Source organism: Polistes fuscatus, unplaced genomic scaffold (genome assembly GCF_010416935.1).
Source record: "Polistes fuscatus isolate 324 unplaced genomic scaffold, CU_Pfus_HIC Scaffold11, whole genome shotgun sequence".
Lineage (NCBI taxonomy): Eukaryota > Metazoa > Arthropoda > Insecta > Hymenoptera > Vespidae > Polistes > Polistes fuscatus.
The window spans coordinates 3,121,779-3,141,408 of NW_025113009.1; the positions used below are offsets into that span (position 1 = coordinate 3,121,779).

The 19,630-nt window shown below is 30.8% G+C and overlaps 3 protein-coding genes across 8 annotated transcripts; 2 read left to right on the forward strand and 1 right to left on the reverse strand.

Annotated features, from left to right (window-relative positions):
- Positions 1 to 1,820: 1,820 nt before the first annotated feature.
- On the reverse strand, positions 1,821 to 6,973 carry LOC122526209 (catenin alpha). 2 transcript variants are annotated; one of them, XM_043649449.1, is made up of 8 exons: positions 6,764 to 6,973; positions 5,925 to 6,262; positions 5,111 to 5,843; positions 4,881 to 4,907; positions 3,758 to 3,991; positions 3,073 to 3,675; positions 2,325 to 3,002; positions 1,821 to 2,245 (listed from the first exon to the last, which is right to left on the reverse strand). In XM_043649449.1, the coding sequence occupies exons 1-8, from the start codon at positions 6,767 to 6,769 to the stop codon at positions 2,081 to 2,083; spliced, it is 2,784 nt and encodes a 927-aa protein (XP_043505384.1). In that variant the 5' UTR covers positions 6,770 to 6,973; the 3' UTR covers positions 1,821 to 2,080. The 2 variants fall into 2 exon arrangements, with proteins under 2 accessions (XP_043505384.1, XP_043505385.1); XM_043649450.1 differs by lacking the exon at positions 4,881 to 4,907.
- Positions 6,974 to 7,338: 365 nt separating this feature from the next.
- Positions 7,339 to 10,724, forward strand: LOC122526210 (kinesin-like protein KIF9). Of its 4 annotated transcripts, XM_043649451.1 has the most exons (12): positions 7,339 to 7,824; positions 7,908 to 8,056; positions 8,121 to 8,214; positions 8,301 to 8,480; positions 8,636 to 8,821; positions 8,916 to 9,130; positions 9,247 to 9,600; positions 9,687 to 9,798; positions 9,879 to 10,008; positions 10,103 to 10,197; positions 10,277 to 10,399; positions 10,484 to 10,724. In XM_043649451.1, the coding sequence occupies exons 1-12, from the start codon at positions 7,714 to 7,716 to the stop codon at positions 10,535 to 10,537; spliced, it is 1,803 nt and encodes a 600-aa protein (XP_043505386.1). In that variant the 5' UTR covers positions 7,339 to 7,713; the 3' UTR covers positions 10,538 to 10,724. The 4 variants fall into 4 exon arrangements, with proteins under 4 accessions (XP_043505386.1, XP_043505389.1, XP_043505388.1 ...); XM_043649454.1 differs by lacking the exon at positions 7,339 to 7,824 and having other exon boundaries at positions 7,964 to 8,214; positions 8,306 to 8,480; XM_043649453.1 differs by lacking the exon at positions 7,339 to 7,824 and having other exon boundaries at positions 7,964 to 8,210; positions 8,306 to 8,480.
- A 6,253-nt stretch (positions 10,725 to 16,977) lies between these two features.
- Positions 16,978 to 19,313, forward strand: LOC122526211 (basic helix-loop-helix transcription factor amos-like). 2 transcript variants are annotated; one of them, XM_043649456.1, is made up of 5 exons: positions 16,978 to 17,452; positions 17,623 to 17,780; positions 17,944 to 18,055; positions 18,489 to 18,700; positions 18,895 to 19,313. In XM_043649456.1, exons 1-5 carry the CDS (start codon positions 17,349 to 17,351, stop codon positions 18,999 to 19,001), a joined length of 693 nt encoding a protein of 230 aa, XP_043505391.1. In that variant the 5' UTR covers positions 16,978 to 17,348; the 3' UTR covers positions 19,002 to 19,313. The 2 variants fall into 2 exon arrangements, with proteins under 2 accessions (XP_043505391.1, XP_043505392.1); XM_043649457.1 differs by having other exon boundaries at positions 18,492 to 18,700.
- Positions 19,314 to 19,630: the final 317 nt, after the last annotated feature.

A 19,630-nucleotide genomic window follows, 5' to 3' on the forward strand; every position in this document is an offset into this window, starting at 1 on the left:
GCAGATCACTAGCTGCATTGATTACCGTTAAAATATAATTGGAAATAATAGATTAATTGAAAGTAACTTCGATATTTGTTTTATATGCTATTATAACATCAATGTAGTTTTTTCTTATGATATCCAGATTATGTTATTACTTTTCTTATTATAAATACATTACCTACATAAATCAATTAAAGATTTGTATCTCTTTATTAATTTTTATTTCGCGTTTATAGTATAAAAATTTTAAATAATATTCACTCATAAGTATTATATAATAATATTTATTTATATACACATATATCTTTTGCTTGAAATACTCTGTTGACAGTCTCTTTATTTCAATTCAATACTGAATTTTAATTAATATCATATTGTAAACAACATAAAAATAAAGTTAATATATTAGTTAAACAATTGATTTTTTTTCTTTTCTAGGCATTATCATTTTTATAGTAGTTCAATTAACGTTTCGAGTAATTTTCCTATATTTCTTATATAGAAATATATTTTTATACTCAAAACGTACAATACTTCAAATACAGGAATGTCAAAAGCAATAGATATATATCGATGAAATATTAAAAGATTGTAAAGTATTCATCAAAATAATGTAATGTGTCAACAAGTACATGATAGGTTTAATATATAGTAGGCATATTACTTATCTATTCAAAAACTAATATGTATATATAATAAAAATTTTTATTAAAATATACCTTGTAAAATCAAGCATACTGAAGATTAAAGTATGCCATTAAGGCACAAGAAATAATTCCTTGTCAGTCATTTCTATTTCTGTAATTAAGGTGTTATTAATATAATTAATAATAAACGTATAAATTATTTTAGATAATCATTCTTTACATATATCATAAACAATTCATCTAACACCTGTAAATCTAAAATTCATAAATAATATTATTACAAGGAAATAGAAGATTCAATAATTGAAATAAAATACAAATTGTATCGAGTCAAAAATATTGTATCTCAAAAGACAAAATTGTAAATTTCTTTAAGTCTTATTACTATTTTTATCCATCTTATCGTATATTTAATGAATTCGTTTTATTTTGCCAAAATGACAGAGATTAATGAACTATATTTTAAGTATAAAAATCTTGAGAAGAAATAGTTTGTATTCTTATAAATCTTGCCTATGGAAACTTTACGTTTCGAACATAAAAGTAATATATATATATATATGTATGTATGTATGTACGTATGATGTATGTATGTATGTATGTATGTATGTATATATATATTTTTCATGCAGTTGTAAATACATTTCGAATAAATGTTAAAAATGGTTTTTTACCGGATGATATACTTGCAAAAAATTTATCCTCGAAAGTTAAAAGATACATACCATCGATGATATGATTGTACGAGTTATTAAATAACTTACCATATCAATTGTTTATACAACTGCCAAAATGTAGTTGTAAATAATGCTTACTGGTTTATCGAGCATCAGCCTATTCTGTATAAACATTGTCAGTATAATGAATAATTGGTATTCTATTTGACAAGATAAATTCATTTCCTGCATCTACAATATCAACTAAACACTGAATCTTGTTAAATTTGTTTCTGTGACTTTCATGCAATAGAGAAACCTAAATTTTATATATATATATATATACTTGCTTATGTATTTTAAAAATCATTTTTTATATCTAGTTAGGTTCTCTTTAATATAATTCGATTGTATAGTTTTCTTTCGTAACAATTTGATAACTAAAAGAAAATTTTTAGATGATATAAAATAACGCAAGATATTTTATTATTAAATAATTCAATTGGTTTAAATTACATCAAAAAATAGATTCTTAAAAGTGTAAATAAGTTTAATGAGAGTATCGTTTATTTTTATTACACACGTATAAATTCATATTAATCGGCCATTTTGTACCAAATAAATTAGACAACCATTATTATATCGTTATATATGTTCATTAATGATGAAGTATATTGTTGAATCAATTGGTACTTATAAAGAAAATAAAATATCTTACGTTCATATTTTGTAAAGGTGATGCTATTTATAAAGTTCTATATAATTTTTTTTTAGTTACTTTAATTGGAAAACTTAAACGCTTTCTGTAGGACTTTGAAATTCTGAAAGAGCATGTATTGGATTTTGCACCTTTTTCTGTGAACCTTTACGTACTTTTGCTCTCACTTCTTCTGGTCTTTCAGGGCGAACGAGTGGCTTCTTTTCTGGTGCTTTCATTTTCCATACTACTATGGGAGACTGTTAGAGAATGTTACATGTGTTAATAATATAAATGTTAATGTAAAAAAAGTTCTAATATTTTCGAATTAGTACTTACTGTAACAGTAGATTGTCGTGGATATTTCGTTGATGCCACATAGGAAGCCTTGACGGTAAGCACAACTGCATTCATCAAATTTTTAGCAGCTTGGATGAGTGAAGTTGCGCTGTCAAGTCCAGATACGATTAATTCACCACTGATATTTTGTACATCAGCTTTAACTTTACTTGTAATATTCATTTGATGACAATAAAGAGCTATACGATGTAAATATGCTATTAGATCCTTTTTAGTGGAACTTTCAGGGCATTGATCTGCTATTTGTCTCGTTAATTTGTCTAATTTGGTGCCAGCTTCTGATATCTTTTTAGCGGCATTAATAACATCCATTGTAGTTTTCAAAGGACCACGACCACGAGTAAAGTCTGTCATTTCCATCATAATCATGCACATATGTTTAGCAAGAACTATAATGTCGTTTCCAGCATCATCCCATTTAGCAACTTCTTTATCAAACTTGAGTTTTTCGCTCTTAAAATATTCTACTTGTTGTAGAATCTTTTGTTTATCTTCTTCAGGCATTTTACGCATAGCTTCACGTGCTGTGGTTATACCACTAATTTCTGGATATTCATCAACTCCATGTTCACCAGTTTGAGCGCTTGATTTGCTACGAGTTTCCAATGTATAATGTTCGTCTAATTCTACATCTTCTGGATCTAAATCTTCGTCCGCCTAAAATACAGTAAATGTTAAAAAATAATATCTGAAATTCATATAATGAAAAAAATTAAAGGCTTCTTACTCTATTCATTAATACAGCACGTCTGATTTCACGGACTCCATCATACACTAATCTAGATGCATCTATAAAATCATTCTCATCCACATCTTTTGCAGGATTACTACCTAAAGCATCTACTGCAACTTCAACCCTTTGTGCAAATTTAGGCATTACTTGCTCTCTTAAAACTTTCACTGCTTCTAAGACTCTCTTGGTATAAATACATGGTTCATAGTTGTCCATTTCTGCTTGAACAACATTACAAACTCTAGCAGAACGTCCTCTGATTGCTCCTGCTGTTCTATCTAAAGTATCAGCATCCCCTTCTTGTAAAGCCAGTACACATTTATTTACATCTTCGAGAATATGGTTTTCAGATACTGCCAAGAAATCATCGATAGTTGTTATATCATCAACAGCTTCTGTAAGTACTCTCACTTGATGTTCCCATGCTAGACGAAATACTTCCATATTATCGAGCGCTACTTTTGATCGACTACGAGCAGCCAACACACGAGCAGCATTTATAACTTGTGGACACAAACTTTCTATTTGTGATGCTGCATATCGTACCATTTTGACACCATCTTCGTTACCTGACATGCTGCATACCAAATTAGCAACCTAAAAGAAATATATGAACGATTACAATTGGAAAATATTACTATTTATAATATTTCATTAATTATAAAATTCAAATGATTACTTCGACTAATTTATTTGCATGTTCAGTAAATACTAATGCATATTCTTCAACTTCTTTGTCTCTACCATTTCTTGCAGCTTCAATAAGGACCAATAAAGGTACGCTTGTTTCTAAGAAACTATCAGAAACATGATCTACAACAGCTTTTCGTAATTGTCTGCGAAGATCACGTGTTTTTCTGCACATATGATCTATTGCTCTTTCTAGGCCTTCCGTTTGTTCTTTAACACCCATCTGTCAGAATATATATTCGTGATAATTAATAAAAATATAAATTTATACATAATAAATCATTTTTCTAAGGAGTATATGAATACTATGTGCTATACAGCTTTCGTGAATCTTTTAATAAGAATATGTACAGAATTTAATAGTACACATACAACCATTTTATATTATTTGTTTTTTTCTAAGTCACTTATACATTGAAGAATTAAAGTTATTTTTAATTAGAAATACATAGTTTTTATTAAATATATAAGTTAAGTAACAAATTATAATTAGTATAGTTAGCTATTAATACGTAAAACTGATAATATATGGTAACAAAAAGATCGTATATATAATTACCAATAATATTTGTAACTTTATACAATAAATTAATATAAAATAATGCATTTTCTTTTTCAAATAAATAATATGATAATTACTGAAGTAAATAAATATAATATAAAAAATAAATACATTCTTATTTCTTTTCCCTATTTAAAAATGTTAATAATTTGACATTTGTTTATACAGTTAAAAATTATTATTTCTAAAGTTTACGAAAATAGAGAACAAACTACAGTACTTGTGAGCTACGATTCTCTATATACTTAAAATTATTAATTTGTAAATTAATAATTACATATCGTATCATACGTAACGGATAGTCCGCTATGACTAAAAAGTTATTTATTTTTAATATATAAAATTGTGCAAAAAAAAAATATGTATAATTACGCGGTTATTAAAATATTATTTAGTGCTTGTTAGACAAACAAAATGCACAAATAATGCATGATGCTAGTATTGTATAAAAACAAGTATAAAAGTATCAAAAACCAATGTAATAGTGTATATTACAGGTGATATGCAACAAAAGTGCAAGATATTCGTAACTATGTTTTTGTATATTTACCCGTTTCCCACCCCGTGCGAGCTGTAACTGCCACCACCAATAGAAATAAATCAATAAAATGAATGTAACATGAATTATATAAATAAATGCAATAAAGAAGTATAAAATTGACAATTTCATTAACATAACATATAAAACTGTAGAAATATCATAAAAACATAATAATAATAATAATAATAATAATAATAACTTTTATAAAGAGGAATGTATAAACAAAATAATTTACTTACGTTATTCATATATTCGCTTAGTAAATCTTGAAGTGCTTGCCTAACTGCATTACATTCAGCAACAATACGTTCCCTACGTTCATCTCGAGTACATGAAGAATCAGCCATTAGTGCTGCACCACTAATGATACTTTCTAATCTTTCTTCAAGACTCGGTCTTGTGCGAACTTCATTATAGGCAAGTGGAGACATAACCATTCTTTCATCAAAATCATCTAATGCAGCTGCCAATTCTCCTGGTCCATCATAAGGATGTTGACTATCAGTTGGAGTCTTTCCTTGTGCAACATCATTAATAGTATTCACAGCTTCGCAAACTTGTTTTAATACATAATCACGATTGGCTTTAGCTGCAGCTAATTCTGGATGTCGTACATAAACCTTGGAAGCAGTTAAAAGCATGGTAGAATGTTTTTTTAGAACAGCCCTAGCCGCTGCTAAATCATCTCTCAATTGTGGATCTTTAAGTTCTTGCTGACGTTTGGCTGCTTGATTCATAAGTTCCGATGCATTTCTTCCAAACTGTCTAATATTTTCCAATAATTCACCTTGCGATGAAGCATTTTTTAATTTTTTTAAATCATCTTCAACTACATGCAATGACTTTAATAAAAGATGTACATCCACCATATCTGCTAAGATTAATAAACGTGTAACAGCGGATAAAAGATTTCTAGCTGCACGAACCATATTACCACGTTTCAGAGAGGAACAAGGATCCTCTGAAAATTCTCTACAAAATAATTATTAAATGATAAATATTTTTTGTGTTAATATAACAAAAAAAACAAATAAATAAAATAGTTAATCATACCTAGCAGCAATACTCATCGCAGCACCAGTTTTCCTAACTTCTTCTACCGCGCTTAACATTTCTGCAGTAATATCTGGATTTTCATAGGCAATTTGTTCTCCCTTTTCGATAAAATTAGCAGTTGCTTTTTCAACCGTTCCAACCAAAGCGCTAGCTCTTTTAGATTTTCCTTTCTTTTTCTTACTGGGTCCCTTTGTGTTAACTAATGTAGTTACTTGCAACACTAATGGTTCCAAAGTTTTTTCTACAGACATAGTGCGTATTTCCAAATTTTTAGGATCCCATTTTAAAGTAATAGGTCCAAAATGATCAGACATTGTTACGTTTGCAATATTATCCTACAATAAAAAAAAATGTAATATTTATATATTTTAATTTTCAAAAATTCATATTTTCAAATTAAATATTAGTATTTTTTCTTCTCTCTACGAAAAAAAATAAATTGATATTACAAATTGAATCAGACAACACAGATATCTATAATGTCTGATATTAAAAATCTAACGTAAAGATAATTTAAGGCTTTTAAACTATAGTCTAATCTATTTCCAACATTTTTACTATTTATATAGTCGTACGTGCGAAACAAATAATTACTCACAAACCAATTATTATACGAAATATTCGATTTTATTTATTTATAATTTTAATTATAATATTTAATTTAAATAATATATGAAAAAAACATTTTATAGCGTAAGATTACTGATAACATAAAATACATTAGAGATACACTGTATATACATTAGATTACTTTCACTATAAAAAAAGGAACTAAAGCTGAGCCTTTGTAAAGTTGATTATTAATATGACGAATATATCATGGAAGATATCCTTACCTTCATGAAAAAAGCAGTTATGTACGACTCGGAGAATAGTTAATTAATTAATGTTTTCACTTAAATTATTTCTCACTAAATCAACAACATCAAATATTGGAAGAACGCACAGTACTGATAGATGCATCATTCGTTTGTCATCTAATTTTCGCTTATGACGTCATTACTTCCGGCGGAGTTAAAAAGTTCCCCATAACTGAAGGAGCCGGTCTACGCCCGAAAGGAACGTTCTGATTGGATAGAGAAAATTGCATTGGTTTTATTCGAGCGCATGCGTAGTAATAATACTAATGTTGCAATTGTGATTATACCTATAATTAAATAATTCACATATATATAATAAAATTTCATGAAATAAACGTGATATATTATTTATTTATATTCTATTTATAAATATAATCATCGCATGTGATACTAAATTTTATATAATATATATATTGTGAAATAATATTCAATAACAGATTAACTTTTATGATTTACAATATCAACTAAATGCATCTAATCAAACGATTAAAACAAGATTTGATATAAAAAAGATTTGTATGAATTTATTAATTAATTATTTTTATCTTCGTTAAATGTAGCTTGTTATTGGTAATACTTATAAAATTTAGGCTTGGTCGAATTCGCTTTTAAAATGAGAGCTTTACGATACACTCATGCAATGGAAATGAACGAGTAATATGCGGACGTTGGTACTATTGCTGCTTGTTCTGAACGCGTACAAAGTCAAAAAATTGAAATAACCTCACACACATATTAATGAATTATAATATTTAGAAAAAAAATGGGAAAAAATTGAGAATTTACAATATGAACAGACTTAATAAGAAACTTTTTATCTTCCAAGTTTTCACATACCTACAATAGAAAAAATAACATATTAATTAAATACGATACAAACACCTGTAACCAAGTAAAATCAAATAAACTTAATTTCTCATTTGAGTATGACAGATGATGAACTAGAGTCAAATGAAAAAAATATAAAGGTCTTCGTGAGAATATTACCACTTGAAAAACTATGCAAATCATGTGTACAAATTGATACTGAACATAAGGTAGTTGATTAGATTTTTAGTAAATATTTATTTTGCTATCTCTGTTCACTAGTCAATCTTTCAATATATTCAATTATACTTAGAAAATATGCATAAGATGTTTACAAGATTTGCATACAAGGAGATCCGCTATCAAGAATCATATTTATTGGTGCTTTCAAACAGATGGAATTTTTTATAATGCATCTCAAGAAGAAGTTTATAAAGCGACAACAAAAAATCTTATAGAGAAGTACTAAGTACATGCTTAAAATGCAATAGTAAATTAATCAACATTTAAAGTAATATAATTTAAGGGTTTTAGATGGTGTAAACTGTATAATATATAGTTACGGTCAAATTGGCTCAGGAAAAAGTTTTACAATTGGCGGTTTAAGAAATAACTGGGAAGTACGATTCTTATAAATTGATATATTAATATTAAACGTCGTATTGAATATGAACAATAAATGTAGTAGTAAAATTCATTTTCTCAGCACAGAGGATTGGTTATGCGGCTTCTGTCTGATATGTTTACAGAAAAAGCAAAGCGAAGGAAAGTTAATAAAATACAGTATCGTTTAAGTTTTGTTGAATTACGAGGTAAAGAAGTAAAAGATCTTTTATTAGCTAAAACAGAAAACAGAATTAAAGTAAATGATACTGATGCATTTAAGGTACTTAAATTAAAAATTTGTTTTAATCCTTTAACATTTTGGTTTTTCTTTCAATATTAATTTTATTATTGTTCACTATTAAACAATATGTATGTTAATAGTATAAATATTTAATTTTAATTAGTTAACTCTTATAAAGAAATACATTATTGTAGAATGTAACAATAATAAATGTGAACAATCAAGAGACAGCATTGAAGAAACTTTTTGAAGGAGAGACTAGAAGATCTATAGTTACGGGTTCTTTCTATCCAGCTTCCCATTTAGGAACTGCAGTAATAACTCTTCATGTTTCGAATACGAGTTTAATTACCTCGTGGGCCGTTGTGGCGACAGCCAAAGTAAATCAAAACAATTCTTTTTTGTATTCCTGGGTTTCATAATTTTTCGTGGTTTTTAACAATTTTTAAATAGATCAATTTTACGTTATGATAGATACATATTGTAGAAATGGCAGGAACAGGAACTGTAGGAAAACGAAATTGTATGAAATCGCCAGCAGACGTAGGTGCGGCGAATTTAGGTCAAACTCAAGTTGAAACATTTTTCTTATATTTGAGAGGCTTTGAAATATCTACTAAGTGTATACTACGTTCTAATAATCTTTTCAAGTTTTTGGGTCAAGCTCTTTCCGTAACGTCGATGCTTCGGTAATAACGACATTGTTCTTTATTCATTGTTATCAAAGAAATTTTTTAATTTTCTTAAAAGATATTTAAGTTTTTTATAATTCATAGTGTTCCATTCGTAATTATTATTTTTATAGATTTATCGCGCACGTATGCATTACGAAAGAAGATTTAGATTCGACATTGTCCACTTTGCGATTTGCTTCTACAGTTTCGAAATTACGTCCGGTTAAAATGAAATATAATGTTAGACCACACACTGAAACAATTATATCGGAACTCAAGAAAGAGATTGAAATGTTGAAACGAGAATTGGAATTAAATGAAATATTTTTAAATCAGGAAACAACAATAAATATATCGAAGTTAAGATACGAACAAATGTATCGTGACGTAATGCATTTTTTAAATGGTACATTATCCGATCTGACGTTATACAGCGTTTCGCAGATGGAAATTTTATTAACAATTATTAAAAATTTATATCACAAGTTGGTATATGTTATTTTTGTTTATTAAAATTATATTACGTTTTATATTGTTTTTTATAATTTAATATTTTTATTTTATAATACAGATTGACTTTGAAACAGGCCGAGGTTGATACGTTAATTGAAACTTACGAAAACGCTTTGAAAAATATAAATCAAATAACTTTTTCAATGAATTTATCGGAATCTAACAATAAGGTATTTTGTGAATAGAAGTTTATGGACACTAGATTTCTTCAATTGTAATTTATACAAATAAATGATATAATTCGTTATAGACCATATTACCACCCAAGAATAATTTGATTGAAAATGAAACTTCAAATGTTAGATCGACTATTTCACAAACAAGTAAGGATATCAATAAAAATTCGAAAACGGAGCAAGTAGGTGTATTACAAAAAACAGGTGAACATATCAAATGAAAAACAGTATAAAATATCTATTTTACAATATCCTTTAAGTTGAAATTGAATTGATAATGATATAAATTCTTTGATAGGTATCACGTTAGGAAATTCTAATAAAGAAACATTTGAAAAAATTATAAAAGTACATAAACACGAACGAAATTTGCTAAACTTCGACGCAACGGAAGTACGTGGTTTAATATAATTAAACATAAATATTTTATATTATATTAATAAAACGGCGAATTTTCTAATGTTATTTAAAGGTTCATGAACAATCTAAAGATAATAATAAACTTTCGGTTTGTGCTAACGAAGGAGAGAAAGCTGTGGAAGATTTGAAAGTTAAATTCTATCAGTTACAAAATATGTTGACACGTAGCATCGAGGTAAAAATGTGAACAATTTTTTAATACCAATCAACTCCTTTAAGATTAGGATTTTTTAAATAGTCCAATTGCTTTTTTATTTAGACTAAACATCAACCGAAAATGTCAAAGATCTCGCGGAAAATTTTCTGTAATTGAACAGCGTTCAATGATACTAAGTAATGTAATAAGATAATTTAACGGATAATAGATGATACGAATAATATAATGTAAGTTTATAATAATCTAGATAAAATGGAGATTATAGTAAGATGTTCTCAAAGCTTGGAATACAAAGATTTTTCAAATGTATATCTAAATAACGAATAAATTAATCATACTTTAAGAATATGAAATAATACACATTCCTATTTTTATACAGCATTGTTTATCTACTAAAATATAAATTATTCTTCATTATTTCAATCTCCTTGAAAATAAAGATTATTTCTTTGCTGGGGGGCGACTCGCAAAAGGAAATTCACTTTAGTGTCATAATAAATTCTTTTCTATTTAAAGTTCTAACGGAGTTCCGTCAACGCGTCGAAATCTAGATCAGCACCCTACCTGTCCAATGCAGAAGGTTCAGAGTATTGATTACTCTCTAGGAGGAAGCTACGTTGGGGAGGTGAATGGTGAAGTACGTATTGGAGAAGAGAGAAATGCAAAGAGGTTCTGGTAATTTCCTTTTTCTCTTTCCTAAAATTTCAAAAATATGAACAATCGTCAATTGAAGTTAAAGTAAGCAAGGAAGAAAGAAAGAACTTAAAGTTCATTCTTCCTTACTTTTTATTAACGAAAGTATATAGAATACTCTTATACCATGCTTTGATTATTAGTATCAGTTTTCAATAATTAAAAATTGTATACAATTTGTTGACATTTTCTATCAGTTATCCTCTATAAAAAGAAGGGTTTATATCGAAATTAAGGATAATAATTGATCTAAGAGGGTTGTCATGGATGGTTCTGGATAAAGAAAAGGAAAGAAAACTTGAAAAAAGAAAAAAGAGATTGTGGAGGAAAGAAGGAACAGCAGGAGGGAGAGGAGGAGGAAGTTTAGGAGGAAGAAGAGAATATAAACTGTGAGGTTGGTGAATCTATACACCAAGCTGATAGGACCGTATCCGAGAGAAGAGTAATGGTGTTGGTATATAAGGCACGAGCAGCCAACGTCTGCTTCTGACAGCCCATTACCACTGTACAAACGCGAGTGCGGTGCTTTGGTAGGATTGCGATGGCGCTTGTGCCTCGACCCTCTCTCGCGTTTGTTCCCTCTCTTTCTCTAGAAAAAGAGAGAGAGAAAACTTGCACTCTTTTTACTCGACCATAGTATTTCGTCGTAAAGGAAGATATCAAAGTAAAGTTACTACATTATCTTTTGTTTATTAACTTGTGAATAAGGTCAAGCATTATAAGGAAGTTAAAGAGAGAGAAAAAGAAGGATCTTCGAAAGATATCTTTGTATTATTTTGAATAAGTAACATATATAAAATATGAGAATATTTCAATTAAAATATTCTCATTATCTTTTTATATATTATCTTAAAAAACAGATTTAAACGAATAATTTCTTTTTCTATTTTAAACAAACGAGAACATTTGTTTATATTTACAAATAAATGATGCATTTATGTTAAAAAATAAGACATTTTATCGAGAAATGGATTTAAAAGACATTTATACGTTCTCAGGACACAAATAGTTATGCAAGTAGTACAGAGTCCATGCGAAATGACTTGACGGTGTATTCTTGGTCGCCTTGCTGGTGGCAAAGACTTTAGCTTGGAGCCACGCCTGGTATCCCCCATGGAAGCAGTTTCGTAAGCCACGCCTACAATGTGAACCTCTCTCCGACTCTTCTCTCTCCGTTTCTGCTGCCGCCCACTAACCCGGAGGCAGTAACGAGAGAGGGTGAGGGAGAGGGAGAAGGAAAAAGAGAGAATGAGAGAAAATGGGAGAGAGAGAGAGAGGAGAGAGAGAGAGAGGAGAGAGAGAGAGAGAGGAGAGAGAGAGAGAGAGAGAGAGAGAGAGAAAGCCTAAGGGCTAATAATTCATGTCACGAGCACACCCCACCATAAAGAGTCAACTACAGGCACCTCGAGCGTATTCCATATCAGCGACCACTCTGCCGCATAACGTTATTCAGTTGCAGTTACTGTTAATTACCGATCACCTTTTATAATTTATTGCTACACCTCGAACCGAGCTCGCTGTAATGACGCCGGAAACGTTGGAAAATTCCCAGTTACCGTTATCGAACGACTGATCACCGACAATTATGTAACACCAAAAGGATTGATTCGACTTTGTATTGTATTAACACACAGAATGTTCTAGCCGTTCTTATTGAATCGTTCGATGCTCTTTATATAACGATTCTTTCCCTTGTTCTCGTCTAATAGAATTACGTTATCAATATATCCAAATTTTTTTAAATCTGTGTAAATTTTCCTACCAACACAACGATTTTTATGATAAGGATTCTCTTGAAACATTGAAATTAAACTGATGCATTATTTAAGCCTATCTTTAATATTTGTATCATTCGATGTCTTCAATTCTAAACGTTCTCACATGTAGATAATAGTTCCTTGAACGATATCTATCTTTTGATGTGTACAAAATTATAGGAATTTACGGAACTGTATATATATATAATTATTGTAATCGTGTGAAGGGATCAAACGAGTAATACTTATCTAAGATCAGCATGGCGATTAGCGGGTTGTTAAATTAGTTGCGAAGTCCCGATTTTCTTGCTGATTTGTAGTTGGCCCCTAAAATTAGCCACAGTGACATATTGAAGACCATGCGAAGAGAAAGAGAGAAAGAGAGAAAGAGAGTATGTACTTTGCCAAGACCTCCCCCTCTTCCACCAGGGCTTCCCCTATATTATTTAGATACAAAAGAAATGCCCTGGGAAAATCAAGTGACGCGTAACTAAACGCTCTATCATTAATTCCGACATGTATGTTTATATCGTTTCTCGGTTAAAGAGGGACGTACATCTACGAATGTATATATAAGTATATATAATATGCACGAATGTATGCAGTAAGGCCAATTTTCTTTGACAGGAAGCTCTTGCCTACGTGTAACACGTTTCTCTTCCTTTTTTGCCGACACTTATACCGTCCTCGATACCTTTACTACTGCCAATCAGGTTGCGATTTGCCGACAAAGGATGGTTCTGTCGATGCTTCGGTAAACCCGGAAATCGACACTAACGTCCGATATATTCGATAACTCTCTTTCTTTCTATCTTTCTTTTTCTATAACTGATAGACTGCGAACATGTTATTTTCAAGATCAAAATTTGGAATATACTTTGAGAAATATACCCCTATGAAAGATATTTGAAATCATTTTATATTTAATTATGAATGTTAGAATTTTCTTTTAGTTTGATAAGATAGTAAGCAACATTATCGTAGTAACAGTACGGTATGAAACTCTAATTATAATTACTGCAAAGAGAAATAATTTGATATTTAATTATGAACGTTAGAATTTGATAATGAGATAATTAGAAATATCATTGAGTACACGATTAAAATGTGATCAAAATAATAATGTAACTATAGAAAATTTGTATTATGTCGTAATTAATAGAATTCTATATTTATTATTTCTTTTTTATATTGAATTAGACAAAGAGAAGAAACACTTTTTACACCGATGGACGTTAGGAAGGAGAGCTCAGCGGTGGTCTTTGCCTTGCAAACAGGCTTTCGGGTAGCAAGCCTATTTGGTACACGTGTCTTTGGATGTTGAATCGCAGTGATCCACCCATTCGTCGGGAAAGAAAGAAGAGAGATCGAGGATCGCGACAAAGAGGGTCCTGTGGCACGTTTTGCCACGTGACCAACGATGCCGGCTAGTTCACGTAAGTGCCAGAAAGTACGAGGGTGTACAAAGCCAACGGCAGCTTTCTTTCTTTCTTTCTCTTTCTATCTATCTTTTGGTTTTTCGATTGGCCGCAATTTAGTATCGCGTCGTTGCACGCGATTGCTTTCATGTCAACCGCATTACTCTGCATATTTTATTCGAATTTTTCAATCGTTTCTTTTGCCGAACATTTTTTCTTACAAAGTAATCCTTATTCGTGCATAATTAACATGCTCATTATTCATGGAGTCATCAGATCAATTCTATTCAAAATTTATTTTAAAAATACGCAAGTGACACGAATTTCATATATTTCATTGTTAGTATATATAAAAATGAATATTCTTCAAGCAGAATATCCAATGGATCTAATAACGAAGAAGATATCTGAATGAAAGCTAACGAAAGCAAACAATAAACGATGAACAGGATCATTATGCATTGCGGCTAGTAGATTTGCTTTTCCCAACCGCGATCTATCCGCAAATCAAAGAAACATGCTCTTCCGCGTCCGTGTGTAACTTCGTCGTAAGCATATTTGAGCAATAAATAATTTAGCAAACAAATTGATCCCTCGGGACTATAAACAGATACTTAGAGGCACGCGTTAGTTCGATGAAACGAGAATGGAAATGTCTCGTCCACGGTGGTATTAGAAAATAGTCGAGACTTATTCGCGGTTTAAAGGACAATAGTTTAACGGTAAGGTTTGGTAGACCCCTACTGTGAGAACCGAAGTGGGGCCTGCGGCGTGAAATCTCTATTATAGGGGAGGGGAGTCCTTCGAATCCTGGTACTCTCCCTTCTTGTGCGTGTGCATACACTCCTTAGATACGCGCGTGCTTCTATACTTGTTGTATGCTAGTCTACGTTTGCTGGGACTGTTGCTGACAAGGGGTCCGCCTGCTTCTTGCCCCCTTCAAAATATTGTAATCGCGAATTAAATGTTTGCTCAAATTGTCACACCGTATTATTCCTGATAAATCCAGGAATCCAATAATTCGTATCTTTTCCATTTTTCGCAAAATCTATGAGTAATATGAATAATTAACATATTGATAACACATATATTTGTCTGTTAGTTCTAATTTTGTATAATTTTATTAATTGGATTTTTTGTTTATTTTGCTTTATCATTCTTCGTCTTTTCGTCACATCAATTTCCATTAAAATGACCTCGTTTAAAAAATTGCAACTTTTGCAAGTGACAGAGTTTAGGGATATTGTATCGAAAGATAAAAAAGGTATCGGATATAGTGAAACGCTGGATTGCGAACTCTCAACGTTTTCCCTTCAATCGTGACAAATTGAGATAAATAATCGTTTGCGGGGACACAATACTCGTTCGAAATTTGTCATGGCGATACTCGAAACGCCACGCTTCGAGTATTCACAGACAAATACTCGAGTGGATACTTCAGTTACATCTGGCGATGATACGAGAGCAACAGTATCGGTTGTCGTTGTTGTTATTGTTTTTGATTCTTCATTTCTATCGCATATATTTTCCATTTGTTTATTTTTTTTTCCGATAATTGTGTTACGAAAATTAATCGATTATTAAGAAAAGACAAAAAATATTAGAAAGATAAAAAATCGTCGAATTAAATAAATTAAAAATTACTCGATTTAATAATAATCCATAGATCAATCTCTTGTCAAAATGATAATATCGAAATATGTAAATGAAGTATATGAAAGAAGAAAACGAAATCAGAAGGGTATATAAGAACGACAAAGTTCTCATGCACTCGAAGGCTAATCCCAATTATATCGTGCATTGATCGCTTATCCCGACAATACTAGTCCTGCTTTCTCTCCCACTCGATTTATTCCAGCTTTCATTGCTAGAGAGAGATATACTCCTTTTTCACTTATCGAATGGACTAAACTTTATCAAGCTCTACTACCCGCAATCCCACCGAATCACTATTGTCGTCGCATTAACACCTTGCATAATTGCACCAACTCACCGACGTCGTCGTTCTCTCCATTGTGCGTCAGCTAAACATACCTCATTTGAATATTGGCCTATTCATATAGCTAGGAAGCCTAATTTTCGTACCCTTTTAACAGGGACAACATCGATGTTCCTGCTTGTATTCCTTTCCTTTCTATTAGTTCCGATGAATTTTCTTTTTCTATTTTACAAATTGTAATATTGTTGAAGTGATCTAGATCGATTTATATTACTTTGATCGATCAGATTTGTGGAAGAAATAAAAATTTCTTTTCGGCTGAAAATGAAGGAAGATGACAATTAGTAATGTTGGTAAGAAGTATCTAATATTTTGTACGAATAGAAAATTAAACGGTATTTTACAAAATTTCTTTCGTTCTTCCTTGATGAAATAAAAAAAAGTTCCTCGATGATATCATTTTTCCTCGTATAAATCGTATCCTCTAACTTTACTCTCGCCTCATTCTGCTTGGGTTTTATCATGGAACTGGGAATCGTATGTGTATTTGTGTCTGTAAAAGAAAGAAAGGGTGAAAAAATAAGTTAAAATAAAATTTCGACGGCAGTAACAATGAACCGCAGATACGCTCGGTAGACAAACGTTCGCTATTAAGCCTTCACCAATCGGAAAAGATTGTGATAATCACTTCGGAGAGGAGCGAACCTGATTGGACGGAGTCCACGCCCAGGGGTTGGTATCGATCATCCCCCAAAAGGGGGATTTCTTATATAAACCAGTCTCCCTAGGGACACCGACGATAGTCCAAATGCATCCGATCTTTGAGAATGAATGAATGAATTCGCGAGTGATCTATTAAAGATGATCTTTTAAATGATTTTTTAAATTGATTTCTAAAGATTAATAATTTAACAAGAAGATCCGACGGTGGTTAAAAATATTCAAAGTGTTACTCAACGAAAATCGAATTTCTCGATTTCCTAAAGTGCAATAAAGAAGAAAAACTATTTCTTTGTAAAAACAAAAAACTCATGAAAATATTCATCTAGGACGTTTTAGAACGCGAAGATCGTTTAAGTGAAGATAGAAGAGTTTGCAAGAAAAGGAAACTGGAGCAACGAATGCTTTCGTGAGATTTAGTCAAAGAAGTAAGAAAAAGTATGACGAGCCATCCGGGATACGATTACGAGGACAGAGGTCAAAGAATCCGCCATCGTGTCGGTACTGCTTCGAGACCAGCCGATTCCACCGTCGCTTGTAGCAGGTTCATTTTTCTTTTTGATTCCTTTTTGATTCCTTTTTAAATTTCTTTATCTCTTTCATTTTCTTTCCTTATCATTCCCAAAATTTTCTTTCCTTTGAGACACGCGCTAATAATTACTATTCATTTTAAAAACGACGATGATAATGATGATCACGCGATTACTTTTTCAGTTCTCAATATTACGTCGGTCCAAATAGTGACATCAGTGAAGAGGATATAGCAGAATTACCTTCTTGCGTTTACGCGAGTAGATCCTCTCAACACGTTGCACATGCTTCCTCGCACACGCATTCACCGTTGCACTATCACATGCCAGTTGCTACACCAGGTAGTAATGGATTCCTAATCTGAGTTTTTATTTAATACTTATGATTTTGGCGATTCTAACAAAACGATAACAATTAATATTCATTTCACTTTATCTTCATTTTATAATAAAATCTCATAAATATAATCTCATTATATTTTTTTCTGTTTACTGTTATTTATAGATCACAATGATACTGACATGAACGGAGTTGAAGAAGGTTACTATCCAAATGGCAGTCCATACAGAATTCAACGACATGCCGCGAATATACGTGAAAGAAAACGTATGCTTAGGTGAGAAATTACTCTTTACACAATAGTTAGATTAACTTTGTTTTTTACGAGTATCTAAATTAAATTCAATATTATACATATGAGAATAATTAATATGTTCATATAAGAGAGTTTTATTTATCGAAAATCGTCGTATGAACAATTCAAAGTCCGAATTCAATTAAAGATCGCATGAAAATCTGTTTTTCTTGGTTTTATGTCAAATTAATCTTGTTACTTATCAATCAATTTTTAACATTAATTATATTTTCGGAAGTTTCTTCGTGAGTGATCATTTTCACGACTCCGCGAGTTAAGTGTATGTGTATTTTGTAATCATTTTGTAAGTGTATTTAAATACATTAAATCCGTACGTATAACGTAAACTTAAAATTGTTACATATCTATCTCCTATTAACAAGAAATAGATTGTCAGTGTGATTGCGATTTTTAGCAGCATCAACTCGGCTTTCGACGAGCTTAGGGTTCATGTACCAACATTCCCGTACGAAAAGAGACTCTCGAAAATTGATACTCTTCGTTTGGCGATAGCTTATATTGCTCTTCTTCGAGAAGTCCTAGCAGCAAGACTTGATCCTTTGACTTATGTTGAGAGGTGCCTTAGGGGTGAAATCAATGGTGAACGTGCCGAATGGAACACTAGTGGTAAGTTAACAAAATTTATTGATTATTACATGCGTAACATGCGTTTATCTAATGAATCAAATTATACAATAAAATAACCAATCACAATGAAATATTAAAAACTTTATCCAAATTTCTAAGACTTTTAAGAATTGTTTTGAAAATTGATGGGAACGTTTTAACACTGTAACGAAACGAGATGATTTTAATTACAGATCTGACTGCACGTTTGTCATGGATTAATTGGGAAAATTTAGGAGTTAATCCTAATCGACGTTCAGTCCTAACAACTCTCGCATTAACTACAGACAATATGAATTAAAATAAGCAACTATACAAAATTGACAAAAAAAACAAAAAACGAGAGAAACACAGAGAGATCCTTGCTTTTCTTTTTTGTAAATACTATTTTCAAATCCTTAAGCCGAGATAGTGCCAAAGACATTTATATATTCTATTTTAATTTATAATTTACGTGCAATAAGATCGACGTTACTGTATCATCGTCTCTCCTCGTCATGTATTACATTACATGTGTGTGTGTATGGCAGTAATGAATTTAAGAGCATTAACTAGTATATATGATAGTTTAGTATTTTTTGGGGGAAATAAAATTGATATTCGTGAAAGAAAATAATGCGTTATTCATTTTCTAATTTCCTTTGAATTAAAAGATTATTTTTAGAAAAAGAGAAACAAACTAATATAAGCAAAGAAACTTTTTCCGTAGGCAATTTATTGTAAAATTCTTTAGATTGCTGTTTAAAATCGTTCGAATGTCTTGATCGCACTTTTGAAACAAAAAATGACTTCATTTCTTTTCAAAGATGACGCAACGTACCAATGTGAGAAAATAAAAACATTTGAAAGATGAACAGTCCATTAGTAGACAACGTGGAAGACATTCTTTAACGTGCTTGTTTATTCGTGACGGATTATAATCGTGTCTGA